We start from the raw sequence: 18787 nt of genomic DNA, 5'->3' as shown, positions 1-18787 counted from the left end.
CATCTGTCAATCATGTGACCTTTTTTTTTTTTTTAAGTTTTATTGATGCTCGTTTAACAAAGGAGCTTTTTGAAATTGGACGTCCTGAAGATTTTTCTATTTTATAAGAGCTTGGCTGTTTTAAATGACATGGGAAAAAAAAAATTGAATACATCCATCATATTGTGTCTTTAATCCAAGGTTTAGACAACAAATAAAAATTCAGTCTAATTTAAACGTGAAAGGAATGCAGTCGCTGAAATCAGAATGATCTTTAGAACAAGCTTTAAAATAAGTTGATTCAGTTTCATTATTCCACCTCAGAAACAGTCATACAGTTACAGCCTGATCACATTACAGTAAATCAGTGAAAATGTTGCTCATTCTGATAGAAGTCAGTCTGTTGCGATTGTCAGTGTCAGCATAGGCATTTTATGCTTTCTAATGATCATTTCACAGATTACTGATGCATATATTTGCTCTATATATTAGCTCTAAAAAGTACAAATAAAATCATCATCTTTCTACTGGGAGAACTTAAAATGTGAAGTGATCTGGACTCAGTATTTACACCCGGCTGACTGACACAGTTCTAGCACTGAAAGGCAGACGGCTTTCATACAAACACCTGAGATTTAACAGGGCCGAGACAGAAAGAAAGAAAAAAAAAAACACAGACATGATGAAGAGAACCAAGTCGGTCACAGTTTGCTCTCATCTAAGGCGTCGGCCCCGAGCCTCCCGCTCCCGGCCGTCAGACGTACTGCTGGGGTTTCTTCGGAGCGGCGGCAGCTGACGCCAGACTCTTGGCCGCCTCCTTGGCCTTCTCTGACGGGGGTCTCACCGAGTCCCGGAGCTGCCGTTGCGGCGCCTCTCCTACCAGAACCAGACCGGGATGAGATAGAAGGAAAAAGAACTTTCCTTAAATCAATAACCAAGGCATGAATATTCATCATCTGCACGACTCGCTGCAAAAGTATTCATACGTCTTGATCTTTTTTCCATTTTGCCATGTTGCATCTACAAAGCTGAATATAATTGGGATTTTAAGTTGAAGACCAACAGTGGTGTGTAACTGTGAAGTCTTTAGGATTCTGCCTACGTGCCTTTGAACATTATTCTTTGCAAAATAGTTCAAGCTCAGCCACACATAATAAGCTTGCATATCAATTTTCAAATCTAGGCAAAGATTGTCTATTCGGAACAGACGATCAGCTGAGTACGCTTTATCTACACACTGGATGACCACGCTGCTGGAAGCCTGAAATCTCTGTCCGATGTTTAGAGCCACTAACCTTCCCATCAAATGACCAGCTTCCCTTTTGGTTAAACACCCCCACAGCATGACGCTGCCACACTCTGCATGTAGGTCAGAAGGTTCAGTTTTGGTCTCATCTGACCAGACCGCCTTCTCCCACGTGTCCACTGCAACACTAAGGCAGGGATTTCTTCAGTAATGGCTTTCTTACCCGGTCTGTCCGATTAGGTGGGCAGCTGTGTAGGCTTGATTTGTGCAACACATTCATCTCTGATCTGTCTGCTGTGTTTCACTAATGACCATGAGAATAGAAAGAGCTTTATGTATCCCAAGGCATTTCACGTAACCACCCAACAACCCTCTGTTGTGGTTGTCACATAGAAAAAAAAAAAAAAAAAAAACTATGAACATGTTAAAGGGACAGAAATACTTTTTGCAAGGCGGGCTTTCAGGTGACGTTTTTGCAATGTTTTTGGGTTTTTAAGAAAATCTGAAGAGGCATCAAAGACACCGTTGTCTAAGCACGTCGACAGATTTACCGATGCTGCAGGCATCAAGTTAGAATGAAAGTGCAAGGCTCAACTGCAATCATTACCAGGGGTTTAACTCTCATTTACTGGCTTACCTGAGATTGTTTCTAAAAAAAATAAGAGTTTAAAACAAGAATGAGTCTCTGTATCCTTACTCTAAACAGGCAATATCTCAAAGGCTTTAATTTAATCTGAGTTCATTTGAGAGCTGTCCGAGTTCCAGACAGCCAGTTATCTGTTTTCCACATTATGGGCTCAAGGATGTCAGATGAATAGGTGACATAACAACAAGCACAGAGGACCTTGGGGATCCTACAAGTAAACAAAACTCCCTCTTTTGTATGCTGGTTTGAAGTGGCTCGCATTGGATTCACTGCCGTGGGCTACGGAGTGTGAGAGCGTGTGCGTGTATCTGCCCTGTCGGTGAACCTTCAACCTCAAGGGAGATCAACAAGCACAATAAAGACAGAACAAACAGCAGGGATGAACCGATCTCTTCAAACCTTGCAACAGATTACAAAAAAGTCAAAAAGCAGGTAGAAAAGTTCTGAGGTCGCCTCAGTGAATCGTAGCTACGGTGAAAAGTGTACTCCAATATTCTTAAAGTAGTTATGCTAAGAAGGTTTTGCTTAATTTGTAAAAGAACAACAACAACAACAAAAAAAGAGATGTACCAATGAGGCTTCTGGAGGCTGACAAAGTTTTGGTTTGCTTTGAGGTTTGACTTGCCGTTTCAAATCTTTTACCAATTCTGCTTTTTTTTGTCTTTTTCAAAACATTTAATACAATATCTGAGCTTTCACCTGAATTTAAGTAAGTTCAAAACATCCAAGCCCCTGAGAACTTGCAGTTTGAGACTGAAAGCAAAGTGGGAGTGGAACAGAACATAAGCTTGGTTTTCTAAGGCGCCTCAGGAAATTGTCATCTTCTTGACCCTTTTTCACATTTAGTCACTCTACAACCACAAACGACAACGTGTTCTGTAACAGGCCGACACAAATTTGTGCATATTTCTGAGCTGCAAGGAAAATTACATTTTTGTTGTTTTTTTGCAGTAAAAAAATCTGAAAAGTGTAGTGCGCATTTTAATCTTGAAACATGTCAAACCGATTAAACCTGCAAGTATTTTTGTGGGTACGTCTCTGCCTTCCGGCTATCATCCTATCAGCTCTGAGCAGATTCCCTGCCCCTGCTGAAAAAAAAGCATGTCCTCTGCATCATGCTGCCCCCACCTGTTGCTCCTTGGAGTCAGTGCATTCAGGATGGGATTTTAGTTTTGCACCATGCATGTTGAATGCAGGGGAGAGGGGTCAGCTTTGCTTTCAGAGTAAAGCACCTTCTCTCGCACGTTTGCCGTATTCTCTACAGGAGCTGTGGGACTCTGCAGCTCCTCCAGACCTACAATGATTGCTTCTCAAATTAGCGCTCTCACCGTCTAATGAGAGTGCAGATGTGCCGTGTTCTTCCATTTACTGGATGGCGCCGAGATATTTTTATAACCTAACTTTGCTTCAACATTCTTTACAACTTGGACAAAATGTAAAAAAGTTCAAGGCTTAAAACCTCTGAAGTAAATTGCTCCAGGCTCCTCGAACAACTGATGCTGGCAGCAGTGACAGTTTGTCAACAGTGAGACAGAAACCCGACGTGCAGCTACATGTTTAAGGCAGAAAATTAAAAGCAGTCTGTTTTTATGTGGAGCTAATGATGGCAGAAAAACAGACCCAGGAAAACCGCATGCAAACTTTTCTGAAATTTTTCGCACACGCAACACTTCGCCACTTTCCCTCAAATTTGGCTCCGAATCGAAATCCCTACAAACAAGACCAAAACTTGGTGCGTTTCTAGGCTACGTGACTTACTGACAGACTACAGAAACAGAAAAACTACAAAAAAACCCCAAAAACAAACCACAAGCTTTAAATCAAAATGTACTAAATAACAATGACTTTATTTGGGCCTTTTAATCTGAGATATGGAAGCAATCATGCATCATGCATTTTCAGCCTAGTTTAATATTTACGTGCCGCTAGAGTTTTTGCATGCGACAAACAAAACTGAATTATAAATAATAATGTATGCAGGCAATTTTTCACAAATTGCAACTGCTGGAAGTAATGCTAGGTTAGCCATGCTGCATCAAAACAGACATTTTATTGCTGCTTTGAGGACCACATAAAGACATTGTTGCTCTAGCTGGCAATATTTTCCCAGAAGAATGGGGGTGTCAGTACCTCCACTACTCCAGCTATTGTTGCAGGCTCATGTGACAACCATGGGCAGAGGCCAAGAGTGTCAAATTGATACCACCCCGCCACCCACCCGACATACTCACCCCAACGCTCAGCCTGATGCCCAGTCCTGCAGAGCCATCAACAATGGGGCAATAAAACAGAATCACAACAATGGGAGAACTCCCTTTAGACAACAGTTGGCTGCTGCATCAGCACAACAGCAGTTTGGAGCACAGGACTGCCAGACCGCGCAAGAAGCTACACTGTGACAGATCAAAACAAGCAGCTAACTGTTAATAGCAGATTACATTTGTTTCTAACTGAACGGTTCATGGTTTTCTTTTCTCAAACGTGACTTTGTCTTCTTCTATGTCAGAACCTCCAAACTTTTTACTTTTGTCGGAGCAGGAACAACAGGAGACGTTTCTCTTTAAACATAATATTTAAACATATTAATAAGACGTTACACTTCGCCTTGCCCTCATCTGAAGCTCAAACGTACCGTACATACCCTGCAGATTGGACAGAGCGTATTCCAGCCCCTTCATGGCCTTCACCTGGTTGCTCTTGAAGCGGGCCAATCCAAACTCCTGGGAAAGCGCACAACAGGAAAAGGTAGTTTAATGACAACAGAAGTACACTCCTGTGTGTCTCTGTCTGACTGGAGATGTTTAATAAAGTCTGGAACGTTCTGATGTTAATTACAGTTAATGGGTTTAGTACTGCTTAGACTGAAGGTCTAATATCCCAACAAGATCTTGAATTTATCTTTAATTGGATTACTGCAACAGTGTCTTCGAAGGTCTATCTGAAGTGATCCACAACGCTGCTGCTCGAGTTCTCACTAAAACCGGGAAGATAAAGCAAATCACCCAGTCAAAACCTTCTTTCACTGGCTCCCTGTGACCCAGAGAACAGACTTTAAGACACTTGGTTTAGAATCACATCAACATTCCGGATCTCTGATTTTAAAATACTCTGCAATATGGAGAAGCAGCATTCAGTTCTTATGCCGCACTAATCTGGAAAAAAAAAAAAACATCTAGAAAACCGAAAAACTGCTGGAACACTCACTGACTTCCTTTAAATCGTAGCTAAAAACCCTATTTGCTTATTAGAGCTGTCTTTGACTGTTCCACTTATTATACCACCACAAACATCATTAATTTCAGTCTTTAGACTTTTCATCACCGCAGTATATTTCTGTTTTATGTTTTCATCGTGCAAAGCACTTTGAATTGAAATGTTATCTAGAGCACCCTTAAAGTAATAGGCCAAATGATTAAACATTTGAAAATTAATAAACTCTCCTTGACAGGTGAACTAAATTACAAACAGTGACTAGGAACGGTATTCATACCCCCTTAAACCTTTTAATACTTTCTCATGTTACAAACTCAAACTGCAAATGAGATTTCCAGACTTCAACAATGGCTTCTCTTTATAAAATGCTATTTGCTTAACAGCTGTCCTGCCTACTGATTCTCCCCCCACCTAAGTAGTGGAGATCTGCAGCTTCTCCAAACATACAATCGGCCTCTTGGCTACTTCTAAACACCTTGGCAGAACTCAAAATGGTCCGTCTGCACGTGTCACAAGAAACAAGCGTTAAAAGAGACGTACATAAAGCAATCCAAAGGTTTGCACAGGTGAGCTTATTAAAGTAAACTGCAGGTAAACGTACCTGAATGGGTTTGGAGAAGCCAAAAATGCTTGAAGATATCCACGCTTCCCGTCTTAGCTGCGTGGTTGCTGGCTGCTCCGCCGAATCTAGGAAAACACAGCGCTCCTCCACAGACTGAACCAGGAGAGAGGAAAGTGTGCACGCTCATTAGAACAAAACATTCGCCAATGCTAGATTCTAAGCTAAAATGTTTTACGTGCAACAGGATATTTTTCCCGTTTTCCTTTTCACAGAGAATGAGGCCTCACCATGAGAGTCGTGTGATTCAGGTTCCAGGTGTAGGTGGTCAAGCTTCTGTTGACCGGGTCCACAATGGAGTCCTCCAGGATGTAGACGTAGCGAGACATGCCGGCAGGGAAGAACCGCTCTGCCCAGCGAGGCAGCCGATTGGTCTTCATCAGCAGGCGTCTGGAGAGGAGCCGGTGGTCCGTGGTCACCTCCCGGTACACGACGTCCTCAGTGAGAACATGGGTGCTGGGAGACGTAGAGTCGCGTTAGCTGTGGGTGCTCGGTATTTTACACCTCTGAGACTTTGTATTGTGTATAAACGGAGGTGGCGAAGGATTTTGTGAAGGCTTTGTCATCACTTTAAGCTAATCCCTTTACTGATAAAAAGTCAGAAAACATAAACCACAGTTCTACAGATATAAAAAATTAAATATGCTTGACAGAATCATCTTTGTGATTTTTGAGATACTAAACAATTCGTGTAATTTTTTGGATCTAAAAAAAAAAAAAACAATCTGACATTGCTGTGGAGAAAATAGATTTACATATGCTAAAATTTTCATCTGACGGTCTCCTAAGGCTCAGTGATCGGACCAATGTTTCTTTTAAAGATACTTACAAAGTTCCCAAATGGCCACAACAAATGACACAAATGGATTTAATTTCATTGATTGAAATTAACTTTTGCAGTTTTGGCTGAGAGCTAAATGAGTCAAGAGAGAGGCTTTGACAATAACTGGCCTTATATTTACGTTAATCTATTTTGTTTCTGTATGGTCTTCATTTAACCAACTCAACAACCAGACTTTTAATAAATGTTCCTGAGTCTGACATCAAATAACTTTGTTAATTCAGGTTGAAAACTTTTTGTCTAGATTTTGATTGTTTTTTTTTGACAGTCATCACTGAGCTCATTTCACTGTTATGTTCAGCATTTGCAAAGTGTTACAAAACTCTTAATGTTTTCATTGTATAAAGAGCAGGCCTGGGCAGCCGGAGGTAAGAAGCAGATAAGCGCCAAGAGAACTTGGACAGACTGAGCCCAGTTTTACTTCTCTGGCGATGTTTTTTTCAGTTCTCTATTCTAATAATGACTGAGGTTGTCTTTCTCTTTCAGAGCAACGAACATTCAGTGTCATGTGTCACATATTAAAAATGGACTTTGGAAGGTGTTTTTATTGATTCATTTAGAATTTACCTCATCGCTTAGTATAAACGCCAGACATCTTTTGCACATTTTAATGATATTCTAAAACTGTTTTGCGTTTATTTTAAACACGAAGGCGCCATCTGTTGCAAATTCTCTAAAGGCTGATTATTTTAATAAAACAGTTACGCAGACTGGATATTTTAGACCGACTTAAAAGTATTCTAACAAGTTAGCGGTAACAAAGCTTTATTTTTACGTAAAAAAAAAAATATATATATATATATATATATATATATATATATATATTCGATTCACATTACCACTCACCACAAAATTCCTTTTTCACTTTTCATATCCTCCAAATATGTTTAAACAATATGGCTTGATGTAATAGAGACAATGAAAAGAGTTTCACTACCTGAAAGGATTAGGGTATCTCTGCCAAAAGGCAGAGACAACATGGTCCCATGTGCTCTTTATGTCTGAGGTGCTACAAAAATATTTGACCATTCTTCTGCAACTCTGTTGCACTATGACCTGAATCCTGAAACCTGAGGTCCCTTTGTATGATTATAGAAAATAGCGAGAAGCTGGAAAATGACTCCATCCAAAGACTGGGATTGTCCTGAAAAAAGAAAATAAAAAATCCATCAGCGAAATGAAGACACATGAGATTCACTTTATCTCAGACTAATTTGTCCATATAATTAAAAACAAAGTGAAACACAAAATGCATCCTAAATAACACATGTAAACGTCACTCTCCAAGCAGATAAGTTGTACCAGTGTTCCCAGAAGCTTTAGCACATCTGAGGAAATTAGGATATGCGTTGCAATGTAGCTTGTTTGTAAAATTACCTTTTGAAAATAAAAACCTTTAAATAGGTATTGGACATAATACTCATTAAGCCCATATTTATGTCTAATAAATGGTGTTCATTGGTCTGATGTCATCGTCTAATCTTAAATGATATGTTTTCATTGGCTGTAAACAGAAAATCATCATAGTTAACAGAAATATTCATTTAAATAATAGACTAATTTATTGAGATGCACCTGTATGCCATCATGTGTGTTGTGACTATTAGTTTTAATAAACCTATTTGTCTTCTTTATCTATTCTAAGAAAACTATGGGAACAGTTTTAATGGTATTAGCGTGATTTTTGCCCCCTCATTGTTACTACATGCAAGTCGAAATTCAAGCTTATACAATACAGGTGAAGACATGTTTTCACCGTTATCGCTTAGCTCACATGACAGCGCTAGCTACTTCTAAAACCAAAATTATTTAGTTGACCAGAAAATGAGCTTAGACCTATAACTAACATTAACAGTAATTTAAAAGTTGTGTTGTCATCTACCGTTTTACTCGTAGCTGTTTTAATGATAATTAAACCATCCTAACAAAGCCCGACCAAGGTTAATTACTCAGAATGGCTAGCCTTAATGTCGACCGGACGAAAACATGCGTTTTAAACGACACTTACCTTTATAAAGTGTTAAAATCTAAGTCGAGAAACATTTGCAAATTGTGTGGTGATTATTTTTTATTGAACTTCAATCCCAAAAATAAGGAAGCGTTAGCTAATTAAAGACATGATGCTAAAAGTAACAGCGAGGACAGACGTCACATGACTATTTCCGGCTACTTTCAAAGTAAAAGAACCCCTCTTTGTGTATGTTGATATTTATTTTATTATTATTATTTTATCAATTATGGCTGGTGGAAAATTGCGAAAAAAAAACGATGGTTCTCGTTTAACCTAACTATTTATAAAATTACGAACAGAATATTGTAGTAAACTACTGGGAGAAGCTTATCGAACGATGTCTAAAACGAAGTCATACAGGTCAAATGGAAGAGCTACCACTGAAAAACTATATTGAAAACGTGTAATTTTCTGGATGTGGAGAAAATGAAGAAAATACTTCTCCAGGCAATTCTCTGTCACATTATTCTCTCATTTAGCAAATATCAAGAATTTTAGTCAACTTAACTGATCAAAAAGGGGAAATGTTCATTATTTCAGTTATTAGTATGTCAATTTGAATTGAATAGAATAGAATAATCCCGTTTATGCAGCAAGTGACAGGCACATAAAATACACCCAGATACACACACACAAACAATAACAACAATTAAAAAAACAACAAAAAAACAAGTGAGGTGTCCTTCACACACAGATATTAATGTGTGATGCAGAGAACTATTTAAAGTCACTTATGACTCTTGAAAATTAACTTTCCAATAAAATATTTTACATATTGAAATAAATCCCGAGTTTTAGGTAGGTTCCATTAAAATATGGAATGTTATGCTTTGTTTCTGTCAGAATGTTGCTTCTGGCGCCATCCAGCGGCTAAAATTAATAATATAAAAAACAGCACAACAATTCCAAAGACCTTCAACTAAAGACAAATAATTAATGCAGCATTTACTTGTAAAGTATTGTTAAGATTTTATTTTTTTTAATAAAATCTTTGTGCATTTAGGAGAAAACCAGGGCCATCCTCTCAAAAGCTTTTCTCTCCATTTTCCCATCTTTCATCCTGCCTTCCTACTGTTGTCCAGTAGAGGTCACTCTCAGATTAGTCAAACTCTTAAATTGTGTCATTTTCTTCTTGTAGCATTTCCGGCTACTGTTGTCTGCTAAGGGAAGTGTCCTCCATGGTGTCATTGTAGGTCTGTCGAGGTTGAACGTTCAAGAATAATAATGTCTGGTTACACACCAGACGAGAAGCTGCGCTTCCAGCAGCTAGTGAAGCTCCGGAGGCAGTGGCTAAAGGACCAGGAGCTCAGTCACAGGGAGCCCGTGCTGCAGCCCAAACCTCTCGGGCCTGTCGCTAAGTTCTGGGCCGGGTTTCTGGAGCCGAAGAGTCTGTGGAGGCTTTATGTGAGTCATGAAAACACAACAACACGTTATATTAAATATGATCTGAACTGAGATACAGCTTTATTAAGATAAATGTGCGCTTCATTAAACTTACAATGATATTATTGTGCGAAAATTATTTAGTTAGGCTTAAAGTAATTAAAACAGTGGTCTGTATATATTTCATTGTTTACGTATTTTACAATGCAATACCAACTGCTACGTCTTCAGTAGTTTATCAGTTTAATTAAATTTCAGATCACAATTTGAGCAATTGTAATTACTGTGTTTGCAGCACCTAGAATATATATATTTTTTCATTGAAGCTCACCAGCAAGCAGAGTAAAATGTATGTAGAAGTAAATCATAACACCTGTGTAGATAAAGCTACTCTGACGGTTAAAATTATTGAATATTCTCTGCTAATTTTGTAAATCTAACTTCTCTGCTAAGTTTGTAAATCAAAATGACACAGGAACATTTTGAATGGTTAAATTAAAAACAATGCTACAATAAGTTTATCCAAGGTCAACACATCATACGTTTAATGATAAGTGCAGTCTTAAACATTTTCAACCTGTGAAACATTGTAGGATCCATTGTAGAAGAAGAATGAAGCATTCGCTGAAAAGAACCCAATTTTTGTGGTTCTGGAGACCTGGAGCATAAAGATTGATTAACTAAATTTACTTAGCAAAATCCTGGGAGAAAATGTCATGGAGTCAGTGGGGAAGTCACCCCCAGGCAGGAGGACAGTGATCCCAAGCAAATCTCAAAGCATGGTCAACGTGGTCAGCCGACGCAATTAGAAAATTTGAGGTGGGATTTGAAAAAATGTGGATGCAGCATTCAAACCTAACAGTATTCGTGAATTGGAAGCATCTGCCCTTGAGAAATGGGACGAGATTCCTCAGAAAGGCTGGCAGGAGCTGATCATGAAGCACATGACAGCAATATGGTATCTTCCTAAGTGCTAAAGATGGTTGTCATCAAGGGGTTGAATACAGCTGAAGACATTTTATGTTTAACTTGAAGAAACTACTTGTAATATTTATGGTGTTATCAGTTCAAATTGTCCTCCTTTGATATGTTTTTTGTCTTAAAATCTCATTTAAATAGAGGAGTTGAATAATTTATATTTCAACTAAAAGTCTTTAAGTCTTCAAATGGTTTTTGTTATGAAGGTGCTATTCAATATGTTCCATGTAACCATTTGATGACCCCACTCAAATACTCTTGCAGCCTTACTGGCCAGTTTAATCCTTGAATTGAGAAAAAAATGGTCATTATTTGTGAATTAAAATGTCTTGAAATTATCTGGTTTTTTTTATCTTTTTTAAATTATTTTATGTAATGCTGATTAATTTCTGTATTTGCAGACCCACAAGGTGTACAAAGGTGGCGTTTTCACATTAACACGGCTGCTGATACCTGCCTGGCTTGCCCACTACTATGTGAAATACCACGCTGCTGTAAGTTCACAGAAATGGTGACAGTTGTTTGTTTTTGTGTGTGTTTTTTTTTAAACTGGACATGCAGTTAGGAAAGATAAACTCTTATCAGTATATCAAACAAACCCATTTCGTTCCAGTCAGACAAAAAAAGAAAATATAGCTTCAAAGTTAAACTTTTCTAAAAAAAAAAAATAAATAATAATAATAATAAAATTGGAAGAATTACACATCCTTCTTTTTCACTGGAAACACAAAAGCATCACATGTGAAGGTGAAGGAGAATTGGTTACAACAAGAAGCAGGGACATTTATAAAAACAGTTAACAGTTCTTTGTTTAGCCAAATGTGATGAAAGTTGTGTTATGTACAAGTTTGAGATTTTTGCCCGATTTCAAATTCATTTTTAGGGTCTGACCTGTTGTACTGATTTTTTTTTTTAACCAAGTTAGGTATTTATGTAAGCATAATAATAAAAAACACCACACTTTTTACATCAATTAAATGTAATTTCTAATAAAATTTGAGTGTAGTAAAGCAATTATTTGTCTCATGCAGTCCAAAGTTACAGAGCTTTCTTTTTTTTTTGTATCACTGGAAATCTACAAATACCAAAAATTACTAACAAAAATCATCAAGAGTGGTGCAAATCTCATATTAGTGATGTAAGGCTGTCAGAATGAACTCTCTGTAGCAAATAAAAGTGCACAGACAAAAGCTAGGATCAAAACCTTATGTCAAAAAGCAGACGCTTTGAAACAGGATTGGTAGTGTACAGGCCAGAGACACAAAAAGAGACGAGCAGTCGCATTTAAATGTAACAATAACAAAGGAACTGTCTGGCTGTATTTTGTTCCCTTAATATTTATAAAATAATTGTGAATCAAAGCTTATCTGATCAGGAGGGACTAAACAATGGTGTCATTTTTCTTTACAGCAAAGACCTTACGGCATTGTGGACCTAAAACCCAGGCTTTTCCCTGTGAGTGTGATTTATGTATTTATTTTTTATAAATTCTTACTCTATTACTTTTATTTTAATGTAATGAGAAAGGTTTGTACCTCTCTTTAGTTAACTTTAATGTCATAAACCTGTCTCTGAGTTGTTGTTGTTTTTTTCTCAGGGTGACACCATTCTTGAGACGGGTGAAGTTCTTCCTGGTCTCCCTGAAACACATGGCCATCACTGAACCTGAAATATTTCATTAATTTTCTTGAGTTTCTGTTGTAAAAAAAAAAAAAGTATATTTAAAAAATAAACTGTGTACTTTATGCACAAGAACATGGCTCTAATATTTGTAGAGAAATTCTTTTAACCAGAAATATTTGCTGATTTCTGATTTACTGGTTGCTCACCTGTCAAATAGCAGTTGTGTTAATTTATAAAACTCACCAAGATAAGGTATGGAAATAATTTCAGATGTGAATTTTGAAAGCACGTGTTTGGGGATTGGATGTTATTCTCTGTGATGAAGCCATACAGCAACATGAATATCTGCAGCACAAACCTTAGGAAAACAAACTGGTTTGGAAATGCTTTTGAAATAATGTGTAGACAAAGTTGTAGCTGCTTTTCCTTTGTTGATGTAATCTAATTCAGGGTGTGTTCGAAGTCATGCTTTGAACATAGTTGAGGACAAAATTGTATTTAAAAAAAAATTTTCTCCAAAAAATTTCAAACACCTTTTTTAAGCATTTTAGATTTATTAAATGAGAGTTGTGTTTTGCTTTGAACACAGAAACTAATTAATCTCATAAAACCCTTGACGCTATTAGTCATTTTGTGTTTTTATTTTTGTTGGATAACAGCCTGCAGTCTCAAGTTCCTTCAAATGTGATGGTCTTTTGGAATGAACCTTAATCTTCAGCTGACCCTCGCAAGTTTTCAATGAGATTCAAGTCAGGGTTTAGAGCAAATCTATCGATAAGGTGCATTATGGAGTTAGCTTTCTACCAGGAGCAATGGATGATGTCATGTTGGAAGGAAAAGCGATAATCCATGTCCAATTTTGTCACAAACTCCTGAAGGTTTTGTTTCAAATTTTTAACATACTGCTCACCCTTTGATTATGATCCATTCCTCACTTGCAGGATTTTCTTTCATTGAAGGAACCCCACCACAGCATGTCTCACTGTAGGTTTAGTGTTCTTTAGGTTATAGACATTCATTTCTGTGTGCAAAGTTAAAAATAAATAATGCAAGTGTCCACAAATAGATCTATGCTAATATACTATGCTCTGCTTAACAGAACTTAAAAAACATTGCGAACGCACTGTTTTATTTTGAAAGGCGGAAGTTGTGCACAGGTCTTCCCGTTGTCAAGCCTGCGTTATGAAATGTGAGGAAGGAAATGTTTAACGATAAATTTGTCTTGGAATGAGTGAGTTTCTTCAAGGAGAGAAGGTATAGTTAGTTTTCGACCATATACGTGTTCAACAAAGTAACAGGTACATGCTAAACAACTTTTCCTAAAGCCGACTAACTAACCAGCTGTAGTGCTGCTAGCCTTCGTAGCTAAATTTAGCTAGTCTGCTAACTTTAACCGAGTTGATCCATAACAGTTTCCAGTTAGTTTCCCTCTCCAGTAATATGTGTTTTCAAGAGAACAGTACACACGAACCCCGCGGTTAGCAATTTTAGTGCCAGTAATTCTTTATGGTTTCTTACACTTGGAAGGAATCATGATTGTAGTCCTTACCTTACCACTTTACCTTGGTTTTAAAATTGTTTAGGTATTAAACGGAATAAATACATTTTGAGCTACTAAAGTTTTAAGATGTTTTTTTTTTCTATTATAAATCCAGTTCCAGTGATATAAGTCTTTCTTTAACAGTGCAGTATAATTATTTAGGGTTTCATGTAAACACTATAAGACGCCACTTGATCGTGTGTGAACCCAATGCTGTTGATCAAAAATATATATACAGTATTTCTTCTATTGCTACAGCTTTAACTTATTGTGGATATTTTAAAGGATGTTGGCCGATTTGCTAAAGTTTTAGTCTCAAAAGCTACACGACTCTCTAAAAAAATAATGTTCTCTATTTTTATAAATGCCCTCTATTTAAATATTATATATATATATATATATATATAAAATCAAAGAACTGCAACTTTATTTTCATTATTAGGTGTCAAAATAAAGAAAAATAACCTTTTTATAAACAGAGAATATCTTAATTGGAACGTTAGATATTCAGGGAATATTCCATGCACCATAATATTATTGTCATTCTGTTGTTGATTATCAGATAATGCATGTACAGTAACTATAAAATCTGCTCTAAGTCTATGGTTGGGTGTTGGTGATGTGGCTCCAAAAATACTATCCACCCACCAGAAGTTTCTCCAATTAGCAATATTTTGGTTGGAGAATGGATCATTACTTTTCACCTTTTCTAAGATGCCCGAATTGACGTCTGAACATTCAACAAAAGGAAGTAGTAGTAAATGAAGCATACTAAGATAAAACATTAAATTTAAGTTTTTTTGTTATGACAGCACAATATCATGCTAATATAAAGGTAACTGCTTGAATGTAAAATACCGTACTGAAATTGTTCATCCACTCATGCTCTCTCTGCTGCTAAAATTATTTTTAATGTTTGTTCAAAGGCCATTAAGATGTTAAAGTAAAAAAATTACTGAATTACTGAGAAACACCAACTAAGATGTCTTCATTTTGTCATGCAAGTCTTTGAGAAACTTAAAAAAATAGGACTGTAGGGATGTTGTGAAATTGTTTTATGACTTCTTTTTTTTATTTATAAATTTTTTTCAAAATGGTTAACATTCCTTTTTCCTCATCAGATCATGTCAGCGATCAAGGTTGCCCTACAGCACAGCCCAAAGGGTGGGAGGCGTAAAACCTCCAAGACGATGTCTGCAGACGTGTCTCCAGACTCCAAGTGCCCCATCTGTTTGGACATATTTCATAATATGTCCTACTTGGACCGCTGCCTCCATAAATTCTGCTTCCGTTGTATTCTGGAGTGGTCGAAGAACAAACCTGAGTGCCCACTGTGCAAACAGCCGTTTAGTTCAATTTATCACAGCATAAAATCAGATGAGGACTTTCAAAAATATGAACTGAAACAGCAGGTGGAAAATTCCTCATTTGGTTATTTTGGAGGAGTTCGGTTTCGATACCGAACGACTCTCACTGGGGTTCATCGACAGATGAGAAGAACCTCTCCGCCTCCAGATAACGGAGTAATGTTTGAAGCTTCCTCCGATTTACCCCAGCAGAGACGGGATCGATACATTCGCCGCATGATGACGAGGTTGGCGGCTAAGAGGAGAGCTGCAAGCGAAGGCAGAGCCGTGAACAATCTCAGGGAACAGGAGATGATCAACTTCAGAAGGGAGCTCTACCGAAGGGGGGTCAGGGTGAGGATTGTGAGGGACGGCGGGCGCTCCAGAGACACATCCGCTGAATTTTATAGAAGAAATCCTGCCTGCCTACACAGACTCGTCCCGTGGCTAAAAAGAGAACTGATGGTGCTGTACGGGGCCCACGGCTCCTTGGTCAACATAGTTCAGCATATCATCATGTCACGCATTACACGCTACGATATGGAGGACGGGGCCATCCAGGAAGAGCTCAGACCTTTCCTGCAGGGTCGGACAGAACACTTTCTGCACGAATTTATCAATTTTGCAAAGTCCCCCTTCAATATGGAGGCCTACGACCAACATGCCGTTTATGATTGCCCTGCACCCTCCTCCAATGAGCACAGCAGCTCCAACTCCTCTGTAATCGCCATTTCAGAGGACGAGGAAAACTCTGCAGAGATGGAACCTCCTGGGAACTCGGCATATACTCTGAGTCAGTCTTTGTGGGACGATGAGACGCCGGGGCCTTCGTATTCAACAACAACAGAGCCCAGCAGGCAAGACTTTCAAACAGTCCTGGACTTGGATTCAGAAAGCAGCTCAGAAGACGAGCAGCAAATTTTTGGTGCTTCTCCACCACAAATTAGATCTCATAGCCAAACAGATGTTGCTCATGCTGACGGCACCATAGAAGACTGTGCATCTTCCGACGGTGATGACTGTGTCATTGTGGGATATGTTAAGCCTACAACAGAAAGGACTCCAGAGCTGGTTCATCTGTCTTCTGACTCTGATGGCTCTTCTGTTGAGGAGAACCCAGAAGCTCCTCTTCAGTCGCAACACATCCGTTTCACCAGCTGTAGTCCTGCAAATTCACGCAGTAGTGATTCCAGTAAGGCTGGAGAAACTACAAAAGGCCAAACAGACCACCGTCATCAGTCCTCCTCTAACGAAACACTTAGCTCAAACACATACAATACTTCAACTGGTAGAAGAACACATAAAAGGTTTGACAGCAGGGAAAGGTCTATTGAGGGACATAAATCAAAGGGGAGAGACCACAAGAGAAAGAAGAGCCACTCAAAGAGCAGAGGGCGCAAGTACTCTAGCAAAAGTCCAGTAATTTCTCAAAGCACTTTCAATTCTCATGCCCGTCGTGGAAACTTCTCAAAAAGTGATGGACTGCATGCAAGGAGGGACAGCGACCACAGCTACCAGTCATACACCCATTACAGACGAGAGAGGAACGGTAGCGTAACTCATTACACACAGAGACGGTCCTACTATTACAGCAGCCACAAGTACTCACGCTCCAAATCCAGGAGCCGCAGCAGGGACTCACCTCACCGACGAGACAGGAGGCGGTCTCGATCCAGACCGTTTTCCAGCAGCTGCTCCTCTTCGCCGGAAAGGAAATCTCATCACGACAAGCCTGGCGGCAAAAGGAAATGTAAAGCTAAACATTTGGCAGAACCATCCAAGAACACCGAAAGTGGCCAAAGTGACTCCATGTCGTTGACAAAACACAAGAAGACAAGCAAAGAGAAGCACCATAAAAGATCCAAAGAGAGGTCAAGGAGGAGAAGCAGGAGTGGGAGCACAGAGGTCGTCGGTGAGCGACACAAGCACCACCATAAGAAGAAGAAGAAGCACAAGAAGAAAAGTAAAAAAAGCAAGAATTCCGAGCTCAAAGCGAAGTCCTCACCCAATGTCATTACAATCGAAAGCGACAATGAGTCTTTTGCCAATCGCAGCATCACGCCTGTCAGTAGAACTACTGAACATACTTTCATCGATAATCCTGCTGATGATGGAGAAAACCCTGCCACGGTGGACCAAGCTTCACAATCACATTGATGGATTGAATATTCTAGAGCTTATCACAAGTATTTTGCATCAGAACAGTCTTTAAACTATCAGGTGTCCAGTTGTTTTTTTATATTATTTTTATTGTTACTATGTTTTTCCACAGTAAATTCCATATGTGACAAACAATGTACGTTCTACAGATAAAACAGATTATCTTTAATGACATTTTGTATCAAAACTGTCTGGTATGCCCACCATGTAAAGTGTTATTAAAGGCTGTTTGACATGACAATGCAAACAAGGTAGAGGTGTAAATATTTTTGAATTGTATATTTTACAAGCGTGAGCTGTTATTTTGTTAAAATATTGAAATATTGCAATGTGCAGAGGTGTTTGTATATTCAGGGATTTTAAGCCTTTCTGTTGTAATTATGACACAGATCTACTTTTAACTGCCAGTAATTCAGTTGTTACCATTAAAATGGCATTATGATTTCAAAAATGACTTCTTTTGTATCAAGTTTAATTTATGAATTAATTCAAATGGGTTACTGTGGAGGATGTTTTACTGGTGATGTTTATAATGAGCAAGTTATTTGTAGATTCATTATGCACTTACTATTTTTTGCACTATGTTGCAACAAATGGTAATATCAGGACACTTTCCCAAAAGCTTAACATATTTAAATCATTATGCGTCTGTCAGAAACTGGATAAATATACATCTGCCACACCTACTGGCTCTTGATTTAAAAAGAGTAAAAAAAATTAAGTTTTTTACATTTTTATTCTGAAAACAACAGCATGTCGAAACTATTTTCTACCCTTAGAAATTTGTCAAGTCAATTTAAATGATTGTTTTGAATTTAAATCTACCAGAGGTAGGAATAACTTAGGTGGAGATCTTTATCTAAATCTGCATAAGTTAGAAATTTCAAACCAAATATTTTCAAAATAGTGAAACAGTGGGTGTTTGTGTCTTTACATACTTCTGCGGTCAGAAATGCATGAAGCAAGACTGTTTTTAAAGGGAAAACATTCGATATTACACGAAGTGCTTTTGTTTAACTTTATCTCCCATCCAGAAGGGGGCAATCTAGTAACAATGATATCTCAAAAACGGACAAGACCAACACAGATTAAGCAGGCACTGAGATTACGGTGACATCTAGTGGACGGGATAATGGCTTTAAAAGTTAGAAAACCTTTTTTTTTTCTTTTTTTTTTGGCTTTTGGTTAAATTAATATGATTT

The 18787-nt window shown here is 38.2% G+C and overlaps 3 protein-coding genes across 8 annotated transcripts; 2 read left to right on the top strand and 1 right to left on the bottom strand.

The window, feature by feature from the left end:
• Window positions 1-153: 153 nt before the first annotated feature.
• On the bottom strand, window positions 154-8705 carry LOC103466417 (PRELI domain-containing protein 1, mitochondrial-like). Of its 4 annotated transcripts, none has more exons than XM_017306415.2 (7): window positions 8553-8705; window positions 7482-7688; window positions 5934-6159; window positions 5686-5799; window positions 4504-4591; window positions 4103-4128; window positions 154-855 (listed from the first exon to the last, which is right to left on the bottom strand). In XM_017306415.2, exons 2-7 carry the CDS (start codon window positions 7571-7573, stop codon window positions 820-822), a joined length of 582 nt encoding a protein of 193 aa, XP_017161904.1. In that variant the 5' UTR covers window positions 7574-7688; window positions 8553-8705; the 3' UTR covers window positions 154-819. The 4 variants fall into 4 exon arrangements, with proteins under 4 accessions (XP_017161904.1, XP_017161906.1, XP_017161901.1 ...); XM_017306417.2 differs by having other exon boundaries at window positions 4513-4591; XM_017306412.2 differs by lacking the exon at window positions 4103-4128.
• Window positions 8706-9689: 984 nt separating this feature from the next.
• On the top strand, window positions 9690-12676 carry ndufb6 (NADH:ubiquinone oxidoreductase subunit B). The gene is made up of 4 exons (XM_008411973.3): window positions 9690-9959; window positions 11318-11410; window positions 12327-12371; window positions 12514-12676. Exons 1-4 carry the CDS (start codon window positions 9780-9782, stop codon window positions 12577-12579), a joined length of 384 nt encoding a protein of 127 aa, XP_008410195.1. The 5' UTR covers window positions 9690-9779; the 3' UTR covers window positions 12580-12676.
• Window positions 12677-12802: 126 nt separating this feature from the next.
• On the top strand, window positions 12803-18039 carry toporsa (topoisomerase I binding, arginine/serine-rich a). Of its 3 annotated transcripts, none has more exons than XM_008411998.3 (2): window positions 12803-13728; window positions 15201-18039. In XM_008411998.3, the coding sequence occupies exon 2, from the start codon at window positions 15204-15206 to the stop codon at window positions 17580-17582; it is 2379 nt and encodes a 792-aa protein (XP_008410220.2). In that variant the 5' UTR covers window positions 12803-13728; window positions 15201-15203; the 3' UTR covers window positions 17583-18039. The 3 variants fall into 3 exon arrangements, with proteins under 3 accessions (XP_008410220.2, XP_008410203.2, XP_008410211.2); XM_008411981.3 differs by having other exon boundaries at window positions 12803-13793; XM_008411989.3 differs by having other exon boundaries at window positions 12803-13837.
• The last annotated feature ends 748 nt before the right edge of the window (window positions 18040-18787 follow it).

Source organism: Poecilia reticulata, chromosome 1 (assembly GCF_904066995.2).
Source record: "Poecilia reticulata chromosome 1, P_reticulata-male-v2, whole genome shotgun sequence".
In the NCBI taxonomy this organism is placed as follows: domain Eukaryota; kingdom Metazoa; phylum Chordata; class Actinopteri; order Cyprinodontiformes; family Poeciliidae; genus Poecilia; species Poecilia reticulata.
This window is presented reverse-complemented; position numbering and strand designations above follow the sequence as displayed.

Coding starts and splice junctions, on each gene's coding strand:
- ndufb6 (XM_008411973.3), top strand. CDS start 9,780: ATGTCTGGTTACACACCAGACGAGAAGCTGCGCTTCCAGCAGCTAGTG. Junction 9,960..11,317: donor AGAGTCTGTGGAGGCTTTAT/GTGAGTCATGAA, acceptor CTGTATTTGCAG/ACCCACAAGGTGTACAAAGG. Junction 11,411..12,326: donor ATGTGAAATACCACGCTGCT/GTAAGTTCACAG, acceptor TTTTCTTTACAG/CAAAGACCTTACGGCATTGT.
- toporsa (XM_008411981.3), top strand. CDS start 13,767: ATGAGTGAGTTTCTTCAAGGAGAGAAG. Junction 13,794..15,200: donor AGTTTCTTCAAGGAGAGAAG/GTATAGTTAGTT, acceptor TTTCCTCATCAG/ATCATGTCAGCGATCAAGGT.
- LOC103466417 (XM_017306412.2), bottom strand. CDS start 7,573: ATGGTCAAATATTTTTGTAGCACCTCAGACATAAAGAGCACATGGGAC. Junction 5,800..5,933: donor TGAATCACACGACTCTCATG/GTGAGGCCTCAT, acceptor CTCCTGGTTCAG/TCTGTGGAGGAGCGCTGTGT. Junction 4,592..5,685: donor GCTTCTCCAAACCCATTCAG/GTACGTTTACCT, acceptor GCGCTTTCCCAG/GAGTTTGGATTGGCCCGCTT.